Genomic DNA, 20,457 nt, shown 5'->3' with positions numbered 1-20,457 from the left:
ACCTTTACAGGCCATGTCAAATTTCTGCTGCGCCGAACTCGCTTTTTTTTTTTTTTTTTTTTTTTTTACTCGCTTTCAACCTGCTGGATCCATCATCCTCAAAATACACAGGTGCCTTAAAATATCACGATCCTGGACACACACACACACACAAACTACACTACCCATTTTAGGCTTCTGAAACCAGTGTATCACAAAAAAATAGATATACTGTAACTTCAATCTGCCCACATTTCTGTTTAGCCATTTATCTCCTTTCTCTCTAAATCCTGAAATTGCCTCAGAAAAAAAAAAAAAAAAAAAAAAAAAAGGAATCGGTGCACAACTTTTTTCCTTTTTTTTTTTTTCTTGCTCCTGAGAAAATTGAAGAGGCTTTATGTCAAATACGGCTAAAGTCAGCCTCTCCATATCAAACAACGCAGCACGAAAATTACTGTGGCGATGATAAGGCTGCCAGATAGAAAGAGCGGAAGAGAGAGAAGAAGAGAGAGGAGAGAGGAGGAGGAGGAGGGGGGGGGGGAACTGAAAGGAAGTGACTCTACTCAATTATGCTGCAAAATTGGTATGACTGAATATTTTTCATTCAGGTGACCGATGGTATCAGTGAAACTGCAATGCAGATAAATAAAAAGGAGCCTTCTGTCAAGAATAAACACCATTAATCATGAAGCCTGCGACTGCGTGACCGCCTGTCCCCCTGACTTACTCCAAAGAGAGAGCATTAAAGAAAGGAAGGAAGGAGGGGAGCGCTGCACAGGGGTGACCCGTGAAGTCACACCGACTGGGTTCTGGACAGTTAGGAGAGGAAGATGAAAAAGCAGCCTTTCGTCTCTCCGGCCCGTGTGACAGCAGCTGTATCTAGGCAGAGATTATCAGATGTGATTAGGGAATAATCCATGATTCATGCTGTAATTTATGGCTTCACTTTGCTTCCCAATCCAGAACAGACATTATTCACATATGAAATTACTGGAAAACACGCTGCAAATTCAGAAAAAAAAAAAAAAAAATCTAAAATTACTAAAAGTCACCTTGAACATGCAACCACGAGCAGCCGGGGAGATGAAAGTGCATCTCTCCTCCGGTGCAGCGAAAGCTCGTTTTCTGTTTATTGTTTCGCCGCCCGTGTGCGTGCCTCCGCGTGTTTTGTGTGCGAGTGTTGCAACGCTCGGCCTCGTCCCATCTGGAAGGAGGTGTTGAGATAAGAATGTGGTCTTTATGCTAAGCAACACGCCGCTCCGTTATGCAGCAGATTGGGCCATGTGACAACAGTTTATGTAAATACCGAAGAGGACAGTAAGAGGGGAGGCATGTGGGCCAAAAATGAGGCTGAATTCAAAGGTTAAAGAGGTGATTCGAAGCATTACTGCCATGTTGCTGCTCCTCTGCTGCTGCAGTGATGGGGGGGGGGGAGGTTAAGCGAAAGAAAAAGTTTCATTTAAAAGAGCGGAATTATGTAAAATCAACGTTTTTGAGGTTTAAATCATGTTTTAATGTTATTCCTTCATCAAAAACATACCTGGAATGTTGCCTTGAGAAATCCTTTAGTCTCCCGTGGCAACCATTCAGCTGTACAAAACGCTTGGTTGGACCGAGCGCCACTGTTTCCAAGTTACTGAGATTCCATCTGACAAGAGTCGTCCTCCCTCACAACTCCTCCACTCGGCTCCTTCAGACTAGCCAGGAGCAATTAGCAAACCCCCAGTGGAAGTGAGCTTCTGCTGAGCTCATTACAGTAGCTAGCCTGGAAATTTTTAACAGTTTTTGAGTTGAAAAACACAGGCGGTAGGGGTTTAAATGCAATTAAAAAAATAGACTCCTATGGGACTGACGTCAATTGAGTCCAATAATCTAAAGGATCTAAAGAAGAAATGTTCGAATGGCATTAACAATTATCCGAAGTTTTGAAGTCGTGAGTGTAATCAGCCAAAGGTCAGCGCTTTTAGCTACGTGGATAAACATTGTGGGCAGCATCCAACATCCAGCGACTCCCAACGCGGTGAACTGGTTGCAAGGACGACCTCTGTATTCAATCACTGAACCCAAATAAGGATGGTTGAGTTGGTGACCCCGCTCTTTGCTGCCGTTCTCTGACAGAACTTCCTTTCCATTCTGCGCATGCTGGGAAGAAAAATACAGGCCCCCGTCCTCGTCCAGCGCAGTGGCTAAATGAAATAGGACCCCTGTGTCACGTCGTATTTTTACCTCTGGGGAAAAGAAATTCATTGATTGCTAATTAAAAGTTCCTAGAAACTCCGATCAATCTCAAAAGGGAGAGTATAAAAGGAGTTACATTCATTTTAGGAGGACTGTATGAGTAGCAGTAATTGTAACACTGCTAATTTAGCTGAAAACTGTTATTTAAGAGAAGTATTGTCCCCCCACAAATGAAGGTTTTTAAACATATGTTTATTTGAAACAATTTTACACATCTTTATCTGAACGCTAATAAAAAAACCGAGTATCGTAGGCAACAGCATTAACTGTCTTAAACTCCTTCCAGGTTTACTGTCTTCTGAGCTGAATCTGAACCATCATTTGCAGCGGTTCTCCCAGTCGTACCTTCAGAGTGTGTTCCAGTCTGGCCAAGATGGCAGCTGAACAAACATGCTCCTGACTGGGCGAACTATACGGAACAAAGCCCCAGTTTGTTCTCTGTAACGTCCGAAAATGCAGAACCCATGAGCTGGAAGTGTGAAGCTTCAAGACTTCTCAGAATTGGCAAAAGAAGAAGATGGGACAAAATGCAGGATTGGATATTTTTGTCATGACTTTACACTAAAATTATGTTCAACACCTTCAAAGTCTACTAAATCAACTCAGTTTGCCGTCGTTCTTTGGTAAATTTACGGACGGTGAGCAAGTCAAAAGGTTGCAAGTCAATTGCCCGTCCTGTTGGATTGTTTTGTGGTTTTAGTGGCACCCCCATTCACAGCACGAGGGCCCGGGACTCCAGAGTAAACTCTGCAGCCAATAATTGACTTGTGACAAATTCCTCTGTTTGTTAGGGGCCGTCTCCGGGTGACCGAGGACTGGCACCGCACTGCATGGGGGCGGAGGGATGAAAGACACGGCTTCCAAAAAAGTCCCGTTAAGTCCAGTCCTGCACCAGTGGTGGTGCTAGAGGGGACCAGAGCTTCCTGTGCAGGGCCCACTCTGCACTTATCTATGTGTTTGTTTAAACAGGGAACATCTTTTCTGGAAGATGTAAATATTTGATGTAAAACCTCCCAATTTTATAGACTCAGCTTTCCACAGATCTCAGTCCTTTATATTTTAAAAGGTTATTGCACTAAAGCTTATTATGTGGTTTTGGCAGGGCTTAGATGAGAAACTTAGAAAAAGGAGGGAAAAAGGAAGGTCAACAGGAAGAAAAGAAGGAATCAAGGGAAGAAGTGTGCGAAGAAAAAAATAAGGGAAGGATACCACAAAGGAAAGGAAGAAAGGATATAAAAATAAATTAACTACTGGAAGGAACGAAAGAAGGACACTAAGGAGAGAGAGAGAACGGGCACAAGGGAAGGAGCACATAAAGGAAAGGAAAGATACTAGGGAGGGAGAGAGGAAGAAGGAAAGGATACAAACAAGAAAAGAAGAGGGGAGTGGAAGGAAAGAAACAAGAAAGAAAAATGGAAAGACCAAAGGGAAGACATAATAAAGGAAGGAAAGAAGGACACGTAGAAGGTACAGTTGAAACCAGATATTTACACACCAAATGAAAAGACACATTTTTTATCACTCTGAAGTTAAGTGAGACCAAACTTTTCTTGTTTTAGGTTAGTTAGAATTACCATCATTATTTCTATTTTCTAGGAAGATGGGAAGTAAGGAAGGGAAACAGGTAACAAGGAAAGAAGGAAGAAAGAAAGGAATGAAGGTGAAATATGGAATAACGGTCTGGAAAACCAAATATTTAGGCAATTTTTTTTTCCATTACTATCAAGACCTGGAAAACCACCAAATGATATTTCAGATCTTGCTGTCTAGTGAGGCTGAATAAAAGCTGCTTCTGGATCAGAGAGACAGTAGAAAACCAACAGCTGGATTCAAGACAGAGAAGACTTCATCTGGACCAGGATCAGACCAGCTGGCCTGTGAGGCTTTAGTTAGGAAAGTTCTTCACCTACTCAGGTGAAGATGTTTTTGTTTTTTCATGCAAGCATGCAAGTTTTGTTCCAAAAGCAAAAGAAGGGACTCCCACCACCTCACTTGACCCTGAGGCTGTAATACTGGCACACTGGTACCTTCCCCTCAGGAATTCATAAACTAAACGATTAGCCTCTGTCTGTAATTGCGTTCTCCCTTTCTTAATAGAGGAGGTGAGGTAAAGAGCGGGGTGAAAAAAAGAAAAAAACAAAGGACAGTTAATTTCTGATTTCCTCTGCTCATTTGAAGGCAAATTAAGTGTCAAACAGCTAATACGGAGCATATTTCATTTTATGAGCTTTTAATTTAATTCCACCGCCTCATATCACCGGAGCCCCGTTAGCTGTTCGCTGCTAACGCCTGCTTCTAGTCTAAAAACGAGGGGCCATAAATAAACATGTTTCAATTAGGCCCTTCACCGTAATAGGATGTGATTCTGTTCATTTGCCGAGTGCGGATGGTGGATGTGTCGCTGTGGCAGAGAGGAAACAAGCTGCTGGGCGTTCACCGTGTTTTTTTGGACGCCCGGTGGTGGCTGGCTCACGCGGCACGGCGGGGGGAAGCTGACTGGATTGATGGAAGTGCCGCAGGGCCAACCCAACTGTAATTACAGGCCGTAATGAAAGGTTGCATGGGGAAGTACCGCAATAATAGTCCCTGTGTACTTAGGCATATCTTTGAGAAGGCTAATAACGATTAATTCTGCACACGGTTGGGGAACTTGTCTTAAAACAATTCAATATTTCACCGTAAGCCGCCTCTTGTCCGCAGTTTCCCTGGAACGGCGGCGACACGTCGACTGCTCCTACTTATTTGCTTGCGTCTGACTGCAAGAAAGCATTACTGAGCTCAACGCTCAAGTCCATTTACTCTTTCGGGTGCAGCTTTGCACACGTAAAAGTTCAGCACCAGCCAAAACTTGCAGAAGACCGGGATGTGCAATTAACTCCAATTTGCCATCAGGTGGTTTCTTTAATACCACAAGTGATAAGTGCTTCTTTTCACTGAGGAATTCGGTGCTGCTTTTTAATAAAGCTTGCAATATTGCTTCTTCCCAACGCAACGGCTTTACAGCTACTAGACACCGTGCTTTGCAGGAGTACAACTGCCCCATGAAACTCTGTTTATGACGAAAAATCTGTCCGAAATTTACGCTTCTTAATGAGACACTCTAAAAAAAAATTGAGTGCAAATCTCAGCAGACTTTATTTAGTAAAAATCCGCCTGAGTGCAATTTAATCTCCATAGAAACACCTCTGTTCTTTAAAGGCCTCAGTGGTTTATTAAGGACAAACAGCATCATGAAGATGAAGGAACACAGCACATAGGTCAGGGAGAAGGGGTTGGATTAGATTAAAGCAGAGTTAGGTTTTAAAGGAATATTTTAAGGTTTTAACATCTGTTGGAGGATGACTCAATCCATTCTCAGATAATGGAGTACGGAGGTTAAAAAAAAAACCTTCCAATTCAGGCCAGGCAACAGACGTCTGGGTGACTTTGGAGAAGTTTTAGAAGTAAACAGCTCAGGTCTGAGAAATCGTAAGCGTGAGAGCCGGAGGTCATCTTCAATTGGTGCATTTAACACACCTGTTGTACTGAAATGACCTGAGACACAACAGATAAACGGTGTCCAACCTTGATGAGAGGCTTTGGCAGTGTCAGATTTTGATTTAAGACGATCAAAATTATGCAAAATGTCAAGTGTAGAGAGGAAAAACAATATCCATCATTCAATTTTCACTATCCCTTTTGTGAAACATGGCGGCGGCAGCACCATGCTGTGGAGATGCTTTTTTGTTTCCTTCAACGGGGATAAAACTTCAGTTGGGAAAATCAGGACAATTATTAACCAGATACTCCAGAAATCTAGTTTTTTTGCAAGAATGGTAAAGTTAAAGCCAATGTCTGTTTTTCAGCAGAACAGAAAATCTGTTGTAAGATTTGAAATGTGCTTTATTTAAGAGACTTTTTTCTGTTCGTTAAAAAAATAACTTACCTTACAATTACATTTTATTATGTTGGTGCATCAAAGAAAATCCCACTGAGGTTTGTTTGGGGTCTGAGAACTTTTCCCAGTGCATCGCAAAAGCCATGACAGCGAGTTCACAGAGTCCGTTTAAATGCGTTTGGCCCCTCAACAGCTGCCTTATAATCATGACAAATAGTTTCCCTCAACGTCGCATGTCATATTAAACAGCTCCGAGCTTAATGGTTCGGATAAAAAGGCCTTAAGTAGCGAGGCAGAGTGCGGCCGCGTCTCCGGTGACAGCGAGCCAAGCGCACGGGTAATTCCCGTCCAAACAGAGTGACTGAAGACGCCGCCGCCACGCAACCTCTCCGCCTTAATTCAATTCCCTGCCTTAACGTTGTCCCTCCGCCCTCTCCTCATTTCTCTCCCTCGTCTCCCTCCCTAACCTGCGCTCCACATCGCTCCAAAGCGCTCCTGACGGATAACAAGCCCGGCTGTTTGTTTGAGCCCGTGTTGCCTGCGCGTGTTCGCCCCATTATCTCCGCATAAGCTAAATGCTAAATTATATTTGCCATTTTGTTTGCAGTGACATGGGACATCAATCACCTCCCTTTTTTTTCCGTCTTTTCTTTTTTTCTTTTTTTTTAGTTCGTCCCTTTCTTCCTCTGGTGCGGCAGGAGAGGTTGAGAGGTGGGGTGGGCTGGAGGTAGAGGGGGGGGTATAAAAAATTCATTACGCTTAGTGGCACATCAGCAAGGGAGAGATATGACTCCTGGAGGAGAGGAAGGGAGGATGGGGGGAGTTGATAATGATAAAGAATATCAAACATAATGCGGCCCAAGTAGCTGCCCCATCCAATTTGTCCTCGTCGCGCCATGATCGCTTCCTTCGCCTGGAAAACAAGCGCCGTAGGGACAATGAAGCAGCTAGTAGCGGTGCTCACTACTTGGACGCAAAGAATACAAATGACCAAGGTACGGCGAACAGAAAGAAAGACGGAAAGTGCTTTTGAAGTTCTTCTCTGACCCAGTCTCCAGTAGGCGTCACACCGACTGACCACCTTTCTCCTTAACGAGGAATAACGCCGTGTTTTTACCTGACTCCATATATTTGACAGACTGAACAGTCAAGAGCCCATCTGTGTCTGTCAAAGACGGGTTGATGTCGGCGGAGGCATCACTCCCCGCTCCTCCTGACAGGGCTTGATCATGAGAACCGGGCGCGCTCCCAGGCTCCCCTCGGCCCCGCTCTCATTTTCATGTCTCTGACACATGTTCATTTGCGTGTCTCTGACATGCAGATCATGTTGCGCACGCACGGGGGCCGCGGCCTTTGATCCTGAGAAGCAGAGAGGACGCTCCACGCCCAGAGGCGGAAGGAAGTTTTCGGGGGCTTGATTTGTATCGGTTGTGATCAGCGATATTTTAGGGCCTGCGTTTGTGTGTGTGTGTGTGTGACTTACACATGAAGAGGGTTCACGGGCGACGGTTCGTAGATGTAACGTCCCTGGGTGTGTCTGTCGTCAATTGGCACCGGAGGATGGAAGGTGGGGAAGAACGGTGGAGCGGCTGTGTGGAAAAGAAAGGAGAAAAGCAGACTTTCGTAAAACACTTCTTCATATTTCCATGTGAATTTCCTTAGGTAATCTAAAACCCAGCTGTAATGAAAGGCTGATGGCTATCTTTCAGTGGACCCACCCAAAATGAGAGCTCATTAAATGCGCAGAGCTAAAAGCAGCCGGCTCTGAAACATTCGCAGTGGAAGTCTTTGTGAGTCTGTCTTTGGCTTCAGCCATCTTTCCATCACCTCTCAGCTGAAGTGAAACAACCCCACAGCATGTTGCAGCCACCGCCATGTCTCACAGTTCAAATGGCTTGATGTGAAATATCATTTTTTTGCAAGTTTGTCAAAATGTATGTTTGGTATAACCTGATCAGAGCGTCTTCTTCCACAGGCATGTTGGAAGAAGTTTACAATGTCTTACATTCTTCCATCAAGGCAAGGTTTTTCTGAGTCTCTCATGGTTTAAACTTACCAGAACATATTTTTTAAGGTTTGCTATGTTTCCTGCATGGTTTGTGGCAAACTGCTAATGGGACTTCCTGTGGTTTTCTTTTTGCCAAAGCCGGGATTTTGTGGAGTGCAAAACTAAAAGCTGTCCTGGTTGGCCTCATTCTCCCAAACCAACACCATAGCATGATGCAGCCACCGCCACATTTTACTGTGGGACCAACATCAGGATGTCGTGACGTGTTAATTTGCATGGCAGATGGTGTAATGAAGGCAGCCAAGGACGTTAACTTTTAGTAAGTTGTGAAAAGACGACCTTCTCCCACATTTCTGGCATTTTCTACTTGTGGCAAACCTCAACCATGGCTTCTTGTGCCTTTCTTTAAACGGCGGATTTCACCCATCTGTGTTGTGAATCTGGGTTATTATGGGCTCATTCTCTTATTATTGCTCTCCTTGCACATCACATACTCCCACTTCAATGGCCATGTCTTGGAAGGTCTGCCATTTTGTCATGTCGTTGATAGATTGAACATTTTTCTGTGAGATTTCGAAGGCTTGGTATTTTTGTCTCATGACCTAACTCTGCTTTAACCCTTGCTTCAACTTTTTCCCAAACTTGAGGATGGGACGTAGGGGAAGAATGGTGGAGCAGCTGTACAGCAAAGAAAAAAAGAGAAAAACCTACTTTTTTGAACATTTTTTTCTTAAGTCCATGTGAGACCGCTCTGCTAATCCAAATCACAGCTGCCATGAAACGCCGAGCCTGATGGCTATCTTTCAGTGGACCCACCCAAAATGAGAGCTCATTAAACGTGCAGAGCTAAAAGATGCCCTGCTCTGAACCGTTTGTTGAGGAAGTCTTTCTAAACGTCTCAAGGCTGATAGAACTCAAAATAAACAGTGGTAAATAACCAAAAGAAAAGCAGCCAAACGGCACATTTCTCACCGTGCCAAGCATAATGTGGTTTCACACAAAGGATAACATTTAAGTACAACCAATGGAACGCACCGAACGAGAACAAAAACATCCTTTTCCGGAGGCTTCTTTTTCGACAACCCTCCCCACCCCAACCAAGATAAAACATTACAACATTTGCATAATATGTGCTCGAAAAGCTTTTCTCTATTTTTACAGCTGAAATTGAAACTCTTGCACTGCAATCACACTAAAGTCCCACATGTGTGCCACTTATCTCCCAACCTTAACTGAACTCCAAAAAAAAAAAAAACCCTTGAAACTAAATCTGGATTTGGGTTCTAGAGCACCGACTTGTTCACTTCGGGACAAGTCGAAACAAGCGGACCACAAGTAGGAATCTTTCAACAAGCGCTGCCAACCTGAGTGGTGAAACCAAAGAAAAAGGCCAAAGTAGGATTTTGACTTCATTCACATCTCCTTTCCTGAAGCACGTGTCGGTTTATTGCCTGTTGCCGAGGCCAAGCTGCGTCTCGGCACCCTGAGGCAAGGCATGTGTCAACATCTGTTTAACTTCACTCAGCAAGTCCAACGCTGCTAGGTATGTGTTTTTACTTCTTGTTTTCGCCTGTAAACATTTGAGCCAAGTGGGCAGATGGCCAAACAGCGGGGGGGTGCCAGGCAGTTACGCAGGAGTGGAGGCCATGACAAATGCAGCTGCATTGCTGGGCAGCGCAGCAGGTGTTGATCCGGCGCTGCTTACCTCATCGTTCACTCATTTCACAGAGATATTTAGTGCCAGATTGTGATAAAACACAGGCAGTCGAGAGGTGATCTGGTTGGTGTTGTTTGCAATCCTACGGCATTAGGTGTGTAGGCATAAAGCAGGACTTCCTTAAAGAGCCAAACGAAAGAGACTTCAATAAAACAAAATGACGAGAAGCCGAAATCAAAGTCGGATGAGATCAGACCGAATAGAGAACCGAATGGAGAACCTGAAAACCCAATGAAGTTAAGCAAGATGTTTGGATTAAACAAATGTATTTGCTCTGGAAATATTTCTGGTTGCAAAAAGCACCAAGTCATCGCAAGGAAACTAAATTCACCCATTAATTTTATTAAGGTAGCGCTGTTTAAAAACTAGTGTTAGAAAGTTAAAGTTAAGCAGCTGACTGCAGGCTAGCTACATCAGCAGATAGCTCAAGTAAACATAAGAATTGCTATAATTTATCACTGGATCGTTCTGTCGCAACTTTCTATCATTGTAATTTCATGCCTTGGCACGGTGCTGCTACAAGTACCAAAGTTCTGTTTGTTTTTGGAACTAGGGGCCTTATTTCAACAGTAATTTTACAGAAAAGAGGTTGCAAAGAGAAAAGGAAGACATGTAGCACATAGCTTGAAAACTATAACCAAACGTAGGAAAAACACGACGAGAACTGTGGCCTCTCCACTGTAGGCTCTACTAATTAAGCCACCCCAATGGTAGCAAAGTTTATCAAGATTTTGAAAAGCAACCGATTTGAAAACAGTGAAGAAGTTTTTGGTCATGCTTTTCCCTTGAGTTTTCTCTGTATGGACCATGAAATACAGCAGCTCTGCCCCTCCCTCACTGCAGCTGCTAGTTAGCTAGCTAACGGGAGCTACCGCACTTCCCCTAGCTTACAGTGAAAATACGTTTGAATGTTTGGAAATATTTTTCAGAGTGAAAAGCCGACAGCAATCAAAGGTCAACACTGTTTTCAAAAACAATCCAAAAATGTAGATTTTATACTTGTAAAACCCTTTTAGTGCTGTGGTTAAAAAAACTTAAAGCAAGTTTTCTGCAGAAACGTCTACTTCTCAAAACTGAGGCAGCAAAAGTTGACGTGTCCTTTGCTTTAACATTTTTGCTCTTAGTGAAACAAATATGTCCCTGTTCTCTTTTAAAGGTCTCATCTTTTAAGCCTACTTTTGAAACCAGGCCTGCCTTCAACGCGTCAAACAGATGCAACTTGAGTATTTCTAGAAAAATATTTACAGGTTCTCTTCAGAGAGTGACGCAAATTTGTACAACAGGCAGCTGCAACCTTCTTAAACTTCTTAATCTTCCAAACTGAATAACATGGTAAATTGTTGGATAAATAAAAACACATAACGTAGCTTGAACTCGTGTAGAATTCAGGAAATATCTTCTTTTGTTTCTGTGTTGATGCATGAATGAAATTGTCATTTAGGGTCAGTAAAAGTAAAACTAAATGAAAGAAATACAGCAGTTTCCTTTAGCACTGGGTGCATATTTATGATCCCGGTTGTTTCGGAGTTTGATTTATCTATTCTAGTTTGATTATTCTGTGTTCCTTAGTCTGTTTTTGATTAGATCAGACTTGTTTCTGTTTTACTTCAGTTGAGTTCTTCTTAGTGTTTGTTCCTAGTTATTCTTAGTTAATCTAGTTAAATTATGTTTCTTAAATCTAGTTATTGGTTAACATTAGATTTATTTTCCTGTCCCCCAGATGCTCTTTCTCGCCTCCCGTGCCATTTTCCCTCTCCCCATCGTCAGTCTTCGTCCTGCTCTCCTGCTGTAACTTTTCTACTTTAAAACTAATTTTTATGATCTGTAACCATGGTAACAGATCAATTAGGAATAGCATTAGCATATCAACATCTCAAGTAATACTTAAGCGATGTATTGAAAAGCCGGCTTCAGGGATGCAAAGAGAGAAGGAGGAAGTTCAAACTATTTCTTTGATTCATCATATTGGGCAAGGAAAATATCTCTCTGCCTGGCTTTCTCGCCGTACGGTCAGGCAGAGATTTAAAGAGGAGAGAAAAAAAGCAAACGTGGTGGATCAGCTGTGCGCTTGTCAACAATGAATGGTGTCATTCAGGACATGCTAATGTGAAATACCGTCTCTGCTGCCTGGATTTTGAGCTGTTAGCATGACAGCCATGAGAATGTCAAACAGTCGTCAGTCAGAGGCTTTTTCAGATTAGTTGGAAGACTGACTGCTGTCCTAAAAGACAGTTATTTGCAATAAATAGTTTTGAATTGAACATAATTAAATTTAGAGTCACGACTGAATAAAACTGCACTCAATTTCAGTCTTTATTTGTAAAGATGTGTCTATATCTTCATAACCATGCACCATTTTGCGCTGGCGTGTCCTAATGAAATACTTCGAAGCGGGTAACTGTAACGTGACATCATGTGAAAGAGTCCAGAGGGGATGAACACTTTTGCCAAATTCTGTAACGAGTGAATGTAAAAGTTAGACAAAGTTTTAATCCAGCGCTCCCAGTTACAGAGATAAGTGCTACAATCCGACTCCATGCGGCTCTGGGAAGTATCTGACCACTCCAACTCTGCTTGTTTGATGGTTTTCTCCCGATGATGTTTTTCTGGCTCAGCTCACGTTGGCTGATTTCAGAGCTGCTGCTGCTGCTTCTAAGGGAGGGAGGGATGAGGGGAAGCTGGGATGAGCTCGTAGTAGACGAGGGCAGAATCTGATCTGTTTACTCTCCGCAGCTCCACTCGTGGGCTTTTTCAGCCCTTTTGGCTGTCAGATTCGGAAATGAAGCTTTCAGGTTTTACACCGTGTGCTGCGTGCATCAGCTCGGTGCTGGTAAAAAATTCATGCTCTCTAAACTAGCTCCTCCCCTGCCCACATAGCAGGAACTTTGTACTAACCTCTGTCATCCTGGCCGATCGGACGGGGAGGGAGGGAAGGAGGATGACTGCAGAGATTACAAACTGTGAAATAATTTCAAAAGACTCCACCTATTTGCTTCTTTGCAACACATGCTTTCATTCCCACATCCAGCACTCCTCATTGAATTACCCAGACCTCTTTTGTTTATGTCTCAGGAGGCACTCACTCAGCACAGCCCACTGCGTAGACCGGACCCTTTTTCTCTCTCCTTCATCACTCCTTCCCTCCCTCGCTGCCGCACGCCGAAACCATTCCACTGAGGTTTATTTAAATCGTCTCGCAAGTTTACTTTACCATAGCCCTGTCTAAATACAGCCTGCCACCTCTTTTACACCAGCGCAGCTCTCCATTAGCAAGGCAAACATGCTCATGTCACTGGAGGGGAGAATGTATACAGTCACAGAGAACAGAGAGCGCAGGAGAAGTGGGGGAGAGCCTCCATCCTGCAATCCATCTCCACTGTTTCCTGTTGGGACTCCTTACTGTTTACTCCAGGACTAAATTGCCCCTGCTCTTCTGGATATTCAAGGGGTATTCTGGCCCTCTGATACAAAATACAGCTGGAAGGCAAGGAGGAAGCCCAAAATGAAATGCACATCTGAGGTTTAGCTTCCCTACTGCAGCCACACACCACAGCAGCTGAAGCATTCCTTAAGAGGAAAGTAACTGTGTTGGTGATTTTTTATTTTTTTTTGTCCTGGAAGAAAATGTTGCAAATCACCAATAGTACGCAGTACCATATAAAAATATTCATATCATTATGGCATTACATTTGAATTTTGAAAGTCTGACACAAAGCAGTGCAAAACAGTTAAATGGATAGCTCTGGCCTTTGACTATGCCATTCTAACCAACCTATGCGTATGCTTTCTCCTTCCTTTAAGGTTCTCATCTGTTGGCTTCTGGTGTTTGTGGGAAGTTAATCTCAGCTTGAGGTTCAAGTCTTTTGCTCCATCTATCTTTTCAACAAAAAAAAAACATCCTCACAGAATGATTCCACCATCATAACTTTCCTTCTAGTTATCAATCTACTTTAATGGCGTATTAATGTTTCTTCTTTTATGATGGTTACATTTTTGATATAGTTCTCATTTTTAGCTTTATTTTAAACATTACTTGCCTCTCATTTCAGAAATACAGAGCTGTAAAAAAGCTTACAAGTGTATTCAGATTTTTTAATCACACTTAAATGTTTAATATTCTCAAAAAAATCTTAGTATTTGACTAAAGATAGCCTAAATAAATGTGGAAAAAAGCTGTTTTCGAATGATGATTTTTTTTTATTGAAGTGAAAAAGGTATCTCTGAAAAAAGAGAAAGTAATCCCCCAATTGTTGTTAAATTGATTAATTATTCATCATAAACAAAACCGATATTTTCTACAGTCAGACCTGAAGAACTGAGAAATCAGCTAAACAGAACTAGTCTGTCGAGATGAAGTACGCTAAGATTTCACAACACAACTTAGAAACTTCCCTCTATCAGTATAAAAATGGTTACAAAGCAATTTTCTAAGGCTTTCGGACTCCAAAACACCCGAATGAGAGCCATTATCACAAAGAAGGATACTACAAAATAAAGGTGGACCTCATCAGGAGCGCACTGACTACAAAACCCACGAGAGCACATCGATGACTCATTCAGGAAGTAACAAAACCAAGAACAAAAGCACAGAATGTCTCCCTGCCACAGTTAGGATCAGTGTTCATGATTCATCAATAAGAAACAGACACTGAACAGAAATGTAATCAGTTGGAGAGCTGATGACCAAAAAGAACAAAAAAGCCCCATTTCAAATTTGGCAAAGGAAAAAAAAAAACATTTATATTCTCCTCGAGACTTTTGGGAAAAGATTCTGTGTTACTTTTCGGAAGATGTGTATCATGTTGCATCTGGTGTAAAACCACCATTTCGCAAAGGACATTACACTGATATTAGAACATGATGGAGGCAGAACAAAAATAAATAAATAAATAAATAAATACTTTTAAATTGGACTAGTCAAAGTTGGTCAGAAGTCAGAATAATGTGGAGCTAAATTATATAAATTTTAAATTTTTTCCTCTGAATAAATACATATAGATAAATATCTATGAACATATATATAGCTACAAACATATGTAGATAGATATAGATATAGATATATGCATATTCTGATATGTTATTGATATTTTTTTGGAACCAACAGGAAACTAGACTTAAAAAAAAACACTCAATTTCCTCACTCATCAATCAGCCTTTCTTCCACTCTTCCTAATTATTTTTAATTACTTTGGCTTAAGTTTTTAGAACGGCACCAATTCTTTTTTTGTCAGTCTTTTACAGGAAGGGATGGAAGTTATTAAGATATGATAATAAATGGGTCTTAATGAAAGGGCAATTAGAAGCAAACTTTGACCAGACTCATTAATTCTAATTCAACACAAGCTCACCACGCTCAGGACCAAAAGCCAGCTTCTCCTTCATTAAAGAGAGGATGGTAATTGCCTGGTCCTTTATTGGACACTTGATTCATTTCAAAAGGAGGTTTAGGGATAAAGCCGAAAGCACATTATTTCCAATATTCTCATTGGTTAATCTCCACTCATAATAGCAGTGTTTCCTACAAAGGATACTCTCTGCACTTTGGGATGTATGTGATGTGATACTCGTGGTAAATTTCTGTCAGTTTCGATTCTTATTTGGGTTTTGGTACTAAAAGCAATTTCTCTTCTTTTTTTTCTTTTTTTTTTCTTTGTTGTCAACTCAGCACTGGGAGATTATTGTCTCAACGGGTAAACCTGGACTCGCTCTTTCTTCCGCTAAAAGGTTCAGTGACTCTGCTCTAACAGGGTGTCACCCGCAGCCGAGGATGAAACTCTCCTCCATAAACAGAGCACTTCTCATCGACGCTCCGCTGCGAGAGCACAAAGAGTCAGTGACAGATTGTCATAAGCGACTAAGGCGGAGTGAGAAAAAAGGGCTGCCGCGGCCTGCTCCAGAGGTTTGTGAATTGCTAATGTGGAACATATGAAGCCTGCGCCGGAGCTGTGACTGCCAGATTTCATTATGCCACCTCTCTTTACCGCTCGTGATCTCACAGCTCCGGCATGCCCGTCTGCAGCGAAGGCCCACGCTTCGCGCTGCAACTTTGCAACAGTTTGCACAAAGTGAAAATGATTCCAGAGACCGTCTTTGCACGGGTTTTAAGGCGCATAAATGTGCAGCTCTTGTTGCTCCTTATTGGAAGTGAAAGCAAGCAAGAGTTTATGACTTCGCCCTGCAGAAGAGGAAGGGACTTGTTCCTGGCTCCCGCTGCAGAAGATGTTCCCATGAGGCAAATAAATCAGAGGCTCCCCTGTATATTTTTCCTTTCTAAACTTTGGATTGAGTAGATGAATGTTGTCATTATTATAAAGCAAAATTTAAATAAACATGTGTCAGGTAGTATTAGTCATGACTTGGCATCTAGAAGCAGAAATAGCTGATATGTCTGATACATAAAATGCTTTTATTTGTCTTTTTAATAGATATTTCTGCAATGCACAACATGGGGAGAGAAAATCTTATATAACTTTAAAAATAATTGCTTTAACTGAGGGTACATTCAGTGTTTAAAGGAATTTAAGGCAAACCTTTGCAACTTTGCCAAAAATGTTCCTCATGCTCATTTACTTTGGTGATGGGATATACGATGTAGGGACAGCATTGGACTGCGGCACTTATGAATGTTGTGATGATGATGATGTTACTGAATATGATTAAGATGCATTTTCCAGACCGTCATCCAGATAACTCTTTGTGAGCTATAGTATCTCAGCAACTGCAAAATATGAATCTAATGTGGGCATCAAGGTCAGTGACTGTCCATGCAATAAATCAACTAGCATTCCAAATTTGCACTTGAAATATAACATCCAAGAAATTATTGCATCCAAGCAAATCTGGCAGTAAAAACTTAACAGCTTAAAGCAGTTGTAAGGTTAAGCTTTTATTATTTGCATAGCCATGTTTTTTTATATATATTAATAATATGCATTTTTGTATAAGATATACACTTATTTAATCAATTAATTAATTTAATGAATAATAAATAAGCTTGAAAAAAACTCAAGAAGTTTTCAAACTCCACTTTTACCAGCAGCAAACAAAAAAGTAATTGAAAAGATATTTTAGGATTCCAAAAGTTGTAACAACTTCCCAAAAAAAAAATGGATCGTGGTTTTATTTTCATTAATTAGCTAGTTGTAAGAAGACAAGATGCTGCATAGGGATGAGAATTTGTTTTAATATAAAGTATATAATTTCATACCTTCTCTTCAAGCTTTGTTTTCCTATGCCAAACAAACAACAATACCACAAGGTGGCAGTAATGGACCAAGTTGTTTTCCAAGCACCATGGTCTCCTTTAGAGCAGGTCAGTGAAACTAAACGTCATCATTTATCTGGTATTGTCATTCTACTTTTATTTAGAAAGAAGCAAAAGATTGAAAATTAAAACCTCCAATGAGATGAAAAATGGCTGAGGTCACATTTGCTACCAAAGTTAGCCAAATCACACATGCGGTAATGCAGCTTATTTTTTATCTGAGAGCATAGGACTTGTGGTAAGAAGACTCACTCCAAGTGTTTAATCTAATCAAATTGAAATAAATTGTTTTTAAATAAAAACAGTAAAAAGACAAGCTACTCAAAGCTACTCCTAACATTTTAACTCCTTAGGAAAACAGCTTTGTATTGACTCCATCCTGTTTTAGTAACTTTAATTAGCACTAAAGTGCAAAAGCAGGCATGAATCCTTTTCAATATTTTCTACGTACACTTGCTATTTGTGTATGTGTACATGCAGGGAGTTTCAGTATAAATATTCCGATCATGATGGACTAATTATCAAGATTAACTTAAGATTTTTGGTTGAATTTTCCATCTACAGTCACCAGGTGGCAGCAGAGAGGAACACAACGGTAAAAGCCTAAAAAGACACAACGGAACAACTTCAGTTCCAGGTCATTTCAGCCTTTCGCCAGTTCGTTCTTCGGCAGTTTTTGTCTTTTAATGTCCAATGTTTATGGGAACAAAAGGGACCCAGCTGTCTTGGGACATGCGCCACCTTGGGGACGTTGTATAGCTGCTTTGTTCAAACAACTTGAACTTCCATCAAATAGTGTAAATGTTGAAATATTAGAGATTCTAATTTGATCTGAATCCAACTTTTGGATCCTGTTATGAAAATACAAAAAAAAAAACAACTGAGACATATTGCTTGCAAAAAAGACTTTCCACAAAACCTGGGACTATCAGGGAGATTTTCTTAGAGGTTTTGTCAGCTCTATGGCCTTTCTCAAGCAGTTGTCAGAAAAGTGAGTTCTGAGCGAAGGGGGAAGGCATGCAGCAAAAGTCATCGGGCCAGGACTTGAACCTGTAACGGCCGAATCGAGGACTAAGGCCTCCGTACATGGGTCACGCTTTGCCCCCACAGGGATTTTTGTTGCGTACATACAGTATGTCATATTTGCTGACGATAATGCCTGTATGCATCATGTACGCGTGCTTAAGCTACAAAACAACAGCAGTTTTTGATTTTTTGACTTCAAGAGAGTGGCTCTGGGCCTCTGATCTCTCTGAGGCTGGAAAAGGATGGAAAGTCCCAGAAGACCATCGAGAGAGGCAGTTTGGAAGCTGCCTCTCTTGTGACGCCAAATTCCCCCTCTCTGATCAATCCCCTCTCACCCCGCCTCTCGCCATGTTTGTTTACACTGAGACCTCAAGCTGTTTGGACATGTAAATAACACTTTAAGAGACTGTTTAGCTAAGCTCAATGGGAGTTGCTGTTGACTTTTGGAGCGCTTTGCCTAATTACAGGTCCCAGATTGTTTCAGGTCTAATGGCCTAATTACCACTGTATAAATTAGCCTAATGCTCATGCTGTGCGGAGATTTCTCGGCTTGCATTGCAAAGCGGGGGCACTGCAATACAGATAAGAGCAAGCTTTTATTCAGCAAAGATGCTATACGGAGCGGGAGAGAAAAGTAGCAGAGAGGTTAAGCAACAGAGGAGTGCTGAGCGCTGGCTTGCCAATCTGTCTGCCATTCATCATATGCACCAGGCTGGCAGATCAAACTCTGCCCTTCCTCTATAAATCAATAGTTCTTTCCCTTTTCCGCTCTGCTCTTCTACCCTTTCGCCTTATGAGTCTCTTTCTCTCTTCCTCAGTGGCTCTCACACCCCTAAGCACAAACAGCCTCTGTTGGTGAAAGTAATTAACATGGTGCAACAGAGAAGAGAAAATGAGCAGTAAAAGGAGAAACGATAACAGGCGGCTTTCTGTTCAAGTATACATTCCAAAGCTTCTCGCTGTCACAAGCAATTTGTCTGTCTAGACTGAACAAGGCGGCCGATGCCCAAACTTTCCGCTCACGGTTCTGCAAGTTGACGCATATTTCTGGCTCTTGGACTTGTTGCTCAGTCAGTTTTGAATATTTAGCTATTTCCCGCAACAAGAATGTTGATTTAAACCAAATCCTAGAGGGTTTTGAAGAAGAGAATCACCAATAATTTATGTTCATGCCAGCAGGACTTTCCGTATTCCCGGGCATTCCAGCATCTGCAAGACATTTACTATCTAGTCCATCTCAACAAATTGCACACCAGCACAAGTTTTTCTTGACAGAACGCGGCTCTTCCAGGGGGCCCCCAGCACGATTCAACTACTTTTTTCTTCCTCTCTCTCTCTCCCACTGGTTCCCATATGGATCTGTGAGTGAAGGGAATTTAAGAGGGGCCTCTGCCTAGCTCCAATTTATCTCCTGCATTTGCAGAATTTGCCCCAGATTGGGATAAGCTGGGGAGCAGAACAAAGAGCTGTGCACCTTCGCCGCCCCACCACGCTCCCACCCAGCTGGGGGAACAGACGCAGCAGTTTAGTAGCTGAAACATTTCGCTACACCTCTATCCACGTCCCAACTTTATCTTTTACATCTGTCTATCTCCCTTTCTCCAAACTATAATAACTCTGAGGCAAAGAGGGAGTTGATTTAAACCTCAGATCGACTCAGGAGGACTGCAGTACATGCTTTTTTCCTTCCACTACTACTCTGTTCTTTCTAGTAAAAAAAAAAAAACACCACCTACTTCAGGGATTTGATCTTTTAGGGAATCTGAATTTAAAAGCTGGGGTCACAGGTAAAAGTTTGCAGATATTTTTTACCACTAAAAAAAAAAAAAAATCAAGATTAAGCAACTATGTAAGAAATCCTCCGGATTAAGTGTCTGCAACCTGCAGGTCCAGATCCACATTTGGCTCTTTCGACCCTCCAAAGTGGCCCTTAGTAAAATGTATACATACCTGAGCAATGCTTTAAATAGAAAAGTAATACAACAGCTAACTTTAGCAATATTTGCATAGAAATTCCACATCAGAGCAACATCAATGCTACAAGAAACCCTAGCAACTCCCTTCTAGCTCTAGCGGAGCAGAAAGCCTGATTAAATTAACGGCTTTTTATAATTGTAAAGATGTAAATATTTTGTGCAATATGTACTTGAACGTTCAAACTATATTCAATTTAAAAAACTATTAATTAAATGTTACACATGACACTGTTAAAAATGTAATGATATTACACTGAAATGATATAATATTGGTGTGCATACTGCACATACTAGAGTGTTTGCTCTGACTTTCTGCACTGTGAGAATCTCTTACTGGCCCATCCCAACCTACTTGTGACTTGAATTTGGATA

At 41.6% G+C, this 20,457-nt stretch overlaps 1 protein-coding gene across 2 annotated transcripts in view; it reads right to left on the bottom strand.

The window, feature by feature from the left end:
- The window catches only part of gli3 (GLI family zinc finger 3), a 125,266-nt gene that overhangs the window by 49,290 nt on the left and 55,519 nt on the right, over positions 1-20,457 (bottom strand). For both annotated transcript variants that reach the window (XM_014992362.2, XM_014992361.2), the window contains exon 4: positions 7,578-7,683. In XM_014992362.2, the coding sequence (XP_014847848.2) occupies positions 7,578-7,683 (106 nt within the window). The remainder of the gene's footprint in view (positions 1-7,577; positions 7,684-20,457) is intronic.

Source organism: Poecilia mexicana, unplaced genomic scaffold (assembly GCF_051168715.1).
Source record: "Poecilia mexicana isolate PSO_F unplaced genomic scaffold, ASM5116871v1 scaffold_20, whole genome shotgun sequence".
Lineage (NCBI taxonomy): Eukaryota > Metazoa > Chordata > Actinopteri > Cyprinodontiformes > Poeciliidae > Poecilia > Poecilia mexicana.
This window is presented reverse-complemented; position numbering and strand designations above follow the sequence as displayed.